The sequence below is a fragment of the Eretmochelys imbricata genome, chromosome 7 (assembly GCF_965152235.1).
Source record: "Eretmochelys imbricata isolate rEreImb1 chromosome 7, rEreImb1.hap1, whole genome shotgun sequence".
NCBI lineage: Eukaryota > Metazoa > Chordata > Testudines > Cheloniidae > Eretmochelys > Eretmochelys imbricata.
The window spans coordinates 68,888,058-68,898,672 of NC_135578.1; the positions used below are offsets into that span (position 1 = coordinate 68,888,058).

At 42.0% G+C, this 10,615-nt stretch overlaps 1 protein-coding gene across 3 annotated transcripts in view; it reads left to right on the forward strand.

The window, feature by feature from the left end:
* PRXL2A (peroxiredoxin like 2A) overlaps positions 1 to 10,290 on the forward strand; it is a 20,797-nt gene extending 10,507 nt beyond the window's left edge. For all 3 annotated transcript variants that reach the window (XM_077821179.1, XM_077821181.1, XM_077821182.1), the window contains 3 exons: positions 5,647 to 5,787; positions 7,357 to 7,521; positions 9,808 to 10,290. In XM_077821179.1, the coding sequence (XP_077677305.1) occupies positions 5,647 to 5,787; positions 7,357 to 7,521; positions 9,808 to 9,915 (414 nt within the window). In that variant the 3' untranslated portion in view covers positions 9,916 to 10,290. The remainder of the gene's footprint in view (positions 1 to 5,646; positions 5,788 to 7,356; positions 7,522 to 9,807) is intronic.
* Positions 10,291 to 10,615: the final 325 nt, after the last annotated feature.

Genomic DNA, 10,615 nt, shown 5'->3' on the forward strand with positions numbered 1-10,615 from the left:
TTCAGAGAGTTTTGCTCTAGTTATGTGTCTTTGTGTTAGATGTGGCCAGGGAGGCAGTCAGCTAAAGCACAAGTTTTGCATATCTGAAAATCTTGTTTCCAATCCCAGATTTGCTCCCACGTGAAAATGAGCTTTGTTTATCTCTGTTCCCATTTGTCACTATTATGGGCTAAATTCTCAGCTGGTGTAAATCAGCATACATCCATTGACTGTGATGGGGTTATGCTGATTAACATAGGATGAGAATCTGGCCCCGCAGATCCAAAATAAATGGCTAGATAGGTGGTCTGTGGTCAAGAGAAGCCCAGAAATGGACTAGCAGGAATCTTGGAGGTACGGTTTACTGACACAGCAGCGTCGCGTGGGATTGGGAAACGTCTGTCACCAACTTACTCCAGTCAGTGTTTCATTTCCTGGAGATTAAAGTCATTCTTTCAAAAGGAGGAAGGAAAAGCCTGCTGTTCACACATTTGCTGTTCACGATCGGTTCGGTAGTCTGCTGAATGTAAAACCTGCCTTATATTTTGGTCACTTATTAGGATATTTCCACCATAGCAATTATGTTATTACTCACCAGTTAATAAAACCGAGCAATTAGTCTAGCAACCACTTAATTGTAGGGTCTAATTAGTCCCTATACCGCATAATATTAGAAAGCATTGTATGCTTCAGTGAATTTAGTTCTCATGGAAAGAGACAGATTGAAATACTGTGATCATGGAACAGGCCCTTACTGCAGTGGGGATTCTGCAGGACGGTGTGCCTGCCGAAAATGCCCCCACCCCAGATTTCCTGTTTCCCTGCAGAAAATGGCAGGGAAGCAAAGGGAAACCGTGGGGTGAGTCGGGTGGGCAACCATGGGTGCAGTTTTTTTCGGGGGAGGGTGTTGCCCGCTCCAAACAGAGGCAAGGCATGGGGGGCACATGGAGTTACATGGGATGAGCCAGTGATCTAGAAGGGAAAAGCTCTGTATACCATCATGTAGCTCCTAAACCGTCCAGTCCCCTGACGGTAAGCACTCTTCACTGTCCTAAAATGTACTTCTTTTAACCAAGTTTTAATATGCATCTTAAAAATATCTATGTAAACGTGAGGGAGCAGGTTGCCAACTAAGGAGGAAAAGTTGGTGATCTGAGACTAACTCACTGTCAGTCTCTTGTTGCTCTTTCTGCTTTGTGATTCTGACCAGGGGCACTGGGCAGGGGCTTGCCCTTGAGATGGACTTGGAAGAGAAAACTACTGTTTAACCATTGGTTTTGCTGATGATTATACTGTGATTTAAGTGGGCAAAAAGGCCAGAGGTATGCTGAATGCCATAGGCTATGCTGCAAATGTTCACTGTGTCCCGAGTAAGGGGTGAGGTGTAGCTGCTGCAACACCCCATGAGCAGACCAGGGAGGGAACTGTCCCAGACTGACTTTTCTTGCTGGCCACCCCTTGCTTGCTGTGGGTGGATGGGAGAGGAAATAATCTGTTTCTGGTGTAAACCTGGTTTGCTAGCTGGCCGGGAAAGGCAGAGCCAGGTTCTCCTCCCCGCATGGGAATTGCCGCTGTTCAGTCTGCTCTCCTTCTCATTTAGACCGACCAGGTGCATACCCTGCCCAAGGGAGTGGTTTGTTCTCTTGTGTGGGCACATGTTGCTAAGCTCAGGGCACAGCTGTATTATCCTCTTTGATGGGAGTTAAAAAAGTCAAGCAGACGCTGACTTCTTTCTCTGCCTCTGTTCTCCCAACTATGTGCTAGGGCTTCTGACCCCAGGGGTACATGGGTTCCTGATCGTGAGGGAGCTTTTTGTTTTTATAAGCAAAACTACAGTAATGGACTGCAGCATCATGTTTCAGAATTTTAGACAGCTATCATGGAATAGAGAGGTGCCTTTGTTTAAAGTGAGTACTGCATGGTGGATGGTGCATGCTGGGTTGTCTTGGAGTTTTGCTTAATTATTATAGAAAGAGAGTCCAAGCGTTTGGTTTAGGGAAAACAGCAAAGAATTAACAGAACTTTGCAAACAGATGGGGTGGAGGGGCTACTGGTGCAGTGAGTGCAATGAGCCTTTGCTACATTCCCTGAAGGATATATTCAAAAATGGGAGTATTAAGTATGCCTCCCATTCCCTACTCACTGACTGTCATAAGGCTGATTCATGCTTATTCATTTCCTCTCTTTATCTCCTCTGAGCTTTCTGTGTGGGGATTGGCAGTAGCAGATTGGAGCTCTGCCCTTACCCTTACACAGACTCACTCTGGCCTGTTGACATCTGCCTTGTAATGTCTGTGAATTCTGCCATCTGCCTTCCCCTGAGCATTCTACTTGGAACACTTGATATCTTCCCTAAATTACGGCAACACTTTGAGTCAAGGCAATTCAGTCGCTTCTCATAAACTGGTTGTATGCAGATTGTGCCCTTTAAGCAGTAGTGTCGGAGTTATTTTGCATAGCAAAGGCCATATTCTCCCTTAAAAGGCACAAAACCCCCTCAGCCACTGTCTCATCTTTTCCATATCGGAACTGGCACTGGAAGCTAGGAGATGCTGGAGAAAAAATTTCCCCCTCCACAAACTGCTTTTGCCGTGTGGAAAACCCATAGATGGGTTGGTGTTGCTGCTGCTATCACTACTCCTGGGGGAATTCTATGCCAAAAAATGAAAAATTCTGCAACAAAAAATGAAAAATTCTGTGCACAGTATTTTAAAATTCTGCATATTTTATTTGTCAGATTAACACAATATAATCACACCAGTTTCAATTACTTTTGGTCACTTATTTCAAAATACCTCTCAGCAAATATGTTTGTAACAATACAGACAACAAAAAAGATTCAGGAAATGTTTTTTGACACAGAGGTTCCACGGTGGATTTGATTTAAATCACTAGTCACGAAGCCTCGATTTAATCATGGTTTTCTACATAAAAGTGCATTGTTGTTGGTTGTTATAACCTTAATACTTAATAATTCTTTACAACTCAGAGATAGATGTAGGTTTCATTTTTTAAAAGGTACACACTATACATTTTTAAACAGTAATTTATTTTGAAAACTTTTCAGATTAGTTTTACAGCTATATCAGAAAATGAATGTGTGTTTGGTTATTTCATTTACCAAAGGTAATTGAAGCAGATATTTATGAAGTCATTGGGAGGTGAACTATCTCCAATTCAACATCTTAATCATTAATATTTGGAGGATTTTCTTGCCATGCTGTATTAGGAGGAGAACATCACCAGGCAGACATTTAAATTTTTTTATTTAACTAAAACAACAACATTAAATATTCTGGATTTTTTTTCTTCAACAGCAAACATATAATATTTTAACAAAATAAGCATATGTCCCTCGCTTCTCACATTTATCTCCAGACTTCTTCTCGTTGTCCAGATCTATTCCCCCCCAACAATCTTCTATTCACTGAACTTTTTGAAACTTTGCACTTTTAGAGAGAGGTAAGGGATTGACTCCATGTCAAATTTGCAGAGGGACAATAGAGTTGAGGTTTGTTATTTCTCACCTCTATATATTTATTTATTTATTTAAAAGCATTTTTGCTGTTAACGAGCATGTTACCTCTGGGAGACACATCCATGGTTTGAGAATTGCAAAACTAAGCATGTCTGATGGTATCTTCTAGACTGAGCACTGAGTCCCATCGGGTGGATAGAAAGATTAACCTAAATAATCTATACAGAAGCCCCTGGAACCTCATTGGGTCTCTAATCCATGAACTACTGGAACTCATTTACAAAACTTTTCTTAAACATTACATGACTATATTGTCTCATACTATAGAATTAGAATTTATAATCCCCATTCCTTGATGAGATATCTTTGAGCTATAATGTATCTTAATTAAAAATATCTTTCGATAGGTGTTTTTTCCTCAAAGTATTGTATCAAAAAATCCAATTTTTAAATTTAAAAAAATCCAGTTTTTTGTGTGGGGGGGGGTGTTTGTGTGTATGTATGTATATATTTTAAATAATTGATTTTTATCCACCCTGATAGAGTCCTTACTAGGCACATTAATACAGAACTCTGAGTAATAATTCACTTAAACTATAATACAGAACCGTATTTACCACACCCCTCAGAAGCAATGCAAAGGTTTGGGGGAGTCAAGGGTAACGGAGGAGCTGAGGGAGAGGGAAGTTAATTTGCAGGAAGGAGCCTGGTTGTGAACGTGGAGGGTTGTTGGATATGGGTGGGAAAAGTATAGAACAGGTTTCTTTGTGGGGCAGGGAGGTATTATCAGGGAGCTTCCCCCATGTAGACCCTGGCTGACCCCTAGCCTCTCCCATTCAGTCAGGCACATCTGCCCCTGCACCCCCATGTGTTCTTGCACCCCCTGTCCACATGTGTCCATGTGGCCCTGCACCCCTCCCCCTTCTCCATGTGTGCCTGTGCCCCCACCCAGCCACTCCCCTGTTCCTGTCTAGCTCTGCATCTCCTACCCCATCACCATGTGACCCTGCACCTCCCTCTCCCCTGTGGCCCTGTGCCTCCACTCCCATTCAGCCCCTGCCCCAGTCTGTCCTCCCCCCTAGCCCTTATGAACCCCTGTCTGACCTCCCTCAGCACCCCACTCTGTCTGTCTCCTCATAGCCCCTGTCTCTTGACATGGCCTGACAGGCGCTGCAAAGAAGGCAGGCTGTTTCTCTTCCCTAGCTGGCTGGTAGCTGCTGCTGTGTTCTATTGCCACTGCACACTGTGGTAGGCAAAAGGCAGAACCTGCAGCAACATTTTGACATAAGCTTTTTTCTGCACAAAAAATTAAAAATATGCATGGCTCATTAATTATGCACATGCGCAGTAGCACAGAATTCCCCCAGGAGTATATCACATTGCATGGGACACATAAAGCAGCATAACTTCTGGTATCCTGAAGGTGCATGCAGAAGAAACACAGTTTCACTGTATGTGCTAAAAAAAAAACCTCATTTTTTCCTCTTCCCTTGTGTAATAAGAGCTGCATATCACTCTTTGATCTGCAGCATGAAAAGGGTACATTGATGCCTATTCACCATTTTGCAGGTGGAAAAACTGAGGCACAGAGAGGCTAATTGACTTGCACACAGTGCCTATATCTTCACTAGGAAAGAATGTGTGTGTTTAACAAATGCTAAAATCCTAGAATGGACAAGGCAAGTTGTAGCCTTAATTAAGACTTTCGCTTTACCCTTTGCTAGGATTTTAGCAAATACATGCTTAAAACTATCCCCCTTTCCTAGTGAAGTCAGCCCTAGTAAGGGTACTGTGAATGAAGGAGTGATTGCAGAGAGGTAAGCATACCTACACTAGCTTTAATCTACCTAGCATGGGTAACAATAGCAGTGAATATGCAGTAGCATGGATCTCTGCACAGGCCAGCAACCTGAATACATACCTACTGTAAGCTGCACCATCTAGATTAAAGTTAGTGTGCATATACCCGCCCACACTGCAATCACACCACCTTCATCTCTGGTGAAGATGTCTCTATGCCAATAGAAGGCTTAGGAATAGAACTCACTCATATGCCCTGTTTATTACACTTCATTGCATCCAGTTTGCACCTCTGGCTACCATCCACCGAAGTGGCTACGTGCCAAATGTTGAGTCTTTCAGACTTCCATCCAGTGGCTAAATCTGGCATCACGCTCATTGTCTTTTAGGAGGCTTCTGAGCTTTCTTCTCTGAAACCTCAGCTTGACCAACTTGGCATCCCCCTCTATGCTGTTGTGAAAGAAAAGATTGGGACTGAAGTGGAGGATTTCCAGCATTATTTCAAAGGGGAAATATTTCTGGATGAAAAGGTATGTTTGTATTGCGCTGTTTGTTTTAAGCAAGACTTACGCAAGACTCTTAGCTTGAGTCAGCATCTGTATCCACCAAGCCTTTTCAAGCAATCTGCATAGTGTGGCCTGAATGAAACTTAGGTATCTGGAAATTGATTTAATAGCCTTTTGTAGCTTAAGAAGTTAATTAGCTTAGATTTTTCTCTACATAAGGTTGCTCAGTTTACAAGCTCAGCTGTCTTTCTGCTGTGTACTGTTGACATGTTCTTGCATGATTTCCCCCGCCCCACACACACACACACCTACGCAAACAGTGAGATCATGCCAAATATTTTTCTCTTTTCTTGCACTGGGCTGCACTATCTGCTAATTAGCCTGGTATTAAAGCCAAGGACTAACAATAAAATAGAAGGGTGTGATAAGTTCATTAGCTGCAGCAAAACATTCTAAGAAAAACAAATGGTAGGAATAGAACTGCTTGTTGCTATGTTTACTGAAAACTTACGCTGTTGCCAAACACAAGAATTCAGAAATCGTGCATCACGCCCTCAAAATCTTGAGGTGAGTTTAGAAATCATGATATATGTTTCTTTTATTTGCCTTCTGTTGTTTTTGGATCTTTCGGGGTCATGTTTCCCAACTTATCTCTCCAACACTTGAGGTCTAGGAACAGTGTCTTGGGTGAACACTCAGGTCTCTCAATTGCATGATCCCAAAAGCTGGGACTTTAGGAAAAACAATATAATGAGACCGGTAATAAAATGGTGGGAGGTGGCAACCCTGTCCGTTTTCTCCAGCACATGAAACAAGACAGGCTATTCTAGAGGGAGTTCTGCCCAGTAGTTCAAAACAAATCTATTCATTGAAAAACACGCTCCTGCTATCACCAGTCAAGATATCCAGGAAGCAACTGTAGTAGGCTGATCAGTTCCATAAATCTGGAATGGCAGCAGTGACAAAAACAACTGGATGTTGCTGATTGTGTGGAAAGTAGGTGACCTCTTACTGTTTTAAAGGAACTTCTGTCCTGATAAGATTATAAAAGGCATCATTCAGTTTGGTATACCCAAATATTACTTGTTAGAAACTGTTCTGAATGCAGAGGCTGGCTGGCTGCCTTGGTTACAGTTAGGGAAGTCTCCTCTGTCACTGTTAGAAGAAAAGGAGTACTTGTGGCACCTTAGAGACTAACCAATTTATTTGAGCATGAGCTTTCGTGAGCTACAGCTCACTTCATCAGATGCATACCGTGGAAACTGCAGCAGACTTTATATATACACAGAGAATATGAAACAATACCTCCTCCCACCCCACTGTCCTGCTGGTAATACCAGCAGGACAGTGGGGTGGGAGGAGGTATTGTTTCATATTCTCTGTGTATATATAAAGTCTGCTGCAGTTTCCACGGTATGCATCTGATGAAGTGAGCTGTAGCTCACGAAAGCTCATGCTCAAATAAATTGGTTAGTCTCTAAGGTGCCACAAGTACTCCTTTTCTTTTTGCGAATACAGACTAACACGGCTGTTACTCTGAAATCTGTCACTGTTGTTTCTTGTTTATTGAATTTTCTTTCTGTCCTCCTACAGAAAAAGTTCTATGGTCCTCACAAGCGAAAAATGCTGTTGATGGGTTTTATCCGCCTAGGAGTCTGGCAGAACTTCCTTCGCGCTTGGAAGAATGGGTACAGTGGTAACCTGGAAGGAGAAGGGTTCATCCTGGGAGGAGTTTACGTGATTGGTGCTGGGAAGCAGGTACTGCATGGCTTTCGGGAGGTTTTTTTTTTTTCTTCTTCTTCTTCCTCCGCTCTTCCCTTCAGTTTCCTTCATGCCCCTATGAGAGCCCAAAGGCCTCCTGCTTTAGCCACTTACTCTTAGAATATGACAAGGCCACAGTTGCTAATTTCTGCCCTGCACTGTGTTCTAGTTGTGGGCTTGGGGCATCTCTTGTCTTGTGCAGTGACGTTCACAGAACATCTTCCAATGCTTGACACAAACTTCAGTCAGCTTGCTGCCCTTGAAAACAAAATCTCTCATAATCACTTCCAAATGTTCTGACACTTACACTTTAAGGAGATTTTCCATCTGCTGCTCTCCACTGATGAGCTCTCATTCTCTTAAAAATTACAATTGACAGTTCAATTGACAGTTTCTGCTCAGCTGGTGGATGTGCCCCTGGTAATGACATCTCATTTTTAATTTAAAATTTTGGGGTGACTTTGCACCAAATAAGTGATCTCCCATTACTGGTTATGATGTGTGTGAGGGTGGGAAACCTCAGTTCTAAATATCGTTGCTATTCGTTCATGTTCTTAAACAAACAAAGATTTCATGACAACGTTGACTCAAATCAAACACTGTGTGGAACAAATGATCGATATATGTTTTTGATAACCATCCTCAGTTTGTTTACAAAACAACATCGTATAATATACCTGAAAGATGGCTTGAACTAGAAGTCTGGATTTAACTACCATCAAATTTTGGGAAAAATCATCTCTAGATCCAACTTGGGGTCCATCTTTAAATATAACATCCTAAAGACTTACTGTATAGTATTATCTTATCAAATGGTTTTTGTAAACTTTAAGAGTATGGAGATAAATATGTAGCAGACTTGATAAATTGTGATTTAAAACAACAAAAAACTTGGGCTTAAATTTCCAAAGGTGGCAGGCCAACACCTTCTAAAAAATCAGGCCCCTTTTAAATTGTCTCAAGTTGGGCACCCAAAAAATCACTAGTCGTCTTTGGAAATTTATTCCCGGGTAATTGATGTTGCCAAGAAACATTTGCTTGTTCAGTAATCGCACAGATCGTCAAAGCAAGATTTAGAATAGGGATGTCTGTCTGTCTCGAAAGTTCCAAAGAGTGGGGACTACCAGGGTATAAATAAATTTATATAAAGTATGCAACAAATGTCATGTATACACAGTCTACTGAAAATCTGTTTTTGCTATATCTGTGTGTTATGGGAACTTGCTGTTTTGGTTAAATGTGCTCAGAGCCTAATGGTTAGGGCCCTACCAAATTCAGGGTCCATTTTGGGCAATTTCAGTCATAGGATTTTAAAAATTGTAAATTTCATGATTTCAGCTAATTAAATCTGAAATTTCAGTGTTGTAATTTTAGGGGTCCTGACCCATGAAGGAGTTTGGGGGGGGGTCACAAGATTATGTGCGGGGGTTGCAGTACTGCTACCCTTACTTCTGCTCTGCTGCTGACCGTAGTGCTGCCTTCAGAGTTGGGCAGCTCGAGAGCGGGGGCTGCTGGCCGGGAGCTGATTTCTGAAGGCAGAGCTCCAACCAGCAGCAACACAGAAGTAAGGATGGCATGGCATGGTATTGCCACCCTTACTTCTGCACTGCTGCTGGCAGGGCATTGCCTTCAGAGCTGCATGCCCGGCTAACAGCTGCTGCTCCGCAGCCGCCCAGATCTGAAGGCAGCGCATAAGTAAGGGTGGCATGTGACCCCCCCTTTAAAATAACCTTGTGGCCTGCCCCCCACCTCAACTCCCTTTTGGGTCAGGACCCCCAATTTGAGAAATGCTGGTCTCCCCTGTGAAATCTTTATAGTATAGGGTAAAAGTATAGAAAAGACCAGCTTTTAAGGGGGGAGACCAGATTTCATAGTCTGTGACACATTTTTCTTGGCCATGAATTTGGTAGGGTCTTCCTAATGGTGTTTCCATGGCCTTGAGCAGGTTACTTGAAATTTGTATTTGCACTAATCTTCCTGAGATAGAAGCATGAATGTACTGTAAGAAGAGTTTATCTAGTTTATAGGAAAATGCCACAACATGTATCCTTGCATAACATGTGCCTTAACATAAGTAATATGAGGGAAAACTCATGTATTTCTTTGGTTGACTTGATTAAACCTGTATCTGAGAAGTTGGATCATATCTTCTTTCACTCCTTGTTTCTCAGTCAGATAGAAAGTGAAAAGCAACGTTTTTAAGTTCCTAAATGCTGCATTCTATTTAAATGTATCCCCATACAAAAAGGAATCACTGCACATTTTTCCTTTCCCTCTCACTAGGGTGTTCTCTTGGAGCATCGAGAGAGAGAATTTGGAGACAAAGTGATCCTTCAGTCTGTCCTTGAAGCTGCTGAGAAGATAAAACCACAAGCTGCAGACACCGAATAATAATTACACATGTTTAGTCTTGGCTTGAAAATGTAGAACATGTCTGTATGTGAACATGCAGTGTAATTGCTTTCTTAGACTATTCAGTAATAGCTCAGCTGGAGGATTTTCTCTGAAATTAGTCAACAAATGAACAACCTCTTTGATGGTAGCTGACTTGTTTGTGCTTTGTAGCCCCTCAGGTGCCCACTGTTTCTACTAGTTTTTGTCTCTTACCGCATTAATGAAGGGCTAGTCCCAAAATCTTAAGGCATAACCTAGATAGGTCCAGTTAGAGCCAGGAAAATAAGAGAATATCTGTGTGCCTGGGGAGTAGGACATTGCTAAGGCAGGAGTAAGTGAGGTTGAAAGATAATAAAAATTATGTAAATGAAATGTCTTGATTTTCAAATTTCTAATTTTATTAAAATATTTAGAAGCCTCTGTGTTGATGGGAGACCAAAACTTGTCCAGCCTTTCTGCTTGTACTGAGAATCTTAGAAACACGTCTGATTTTACACGTGGGGTCCAATCCTGCTCCCTTTGAATTCAGTGGTAGTTCTGCCATTGGCTTTGTTTGAAGGAAGATGGTGCCTTATGTGCTTCATATTCTGATTTGTAAGGTAAATTAAAAGTCAGCATTGGACATATTGAAAAGGCGGTGATAATGACCACAAGGTGGGACGTGCCCAATATTATGTGAAATAAGGATTCTAAATGC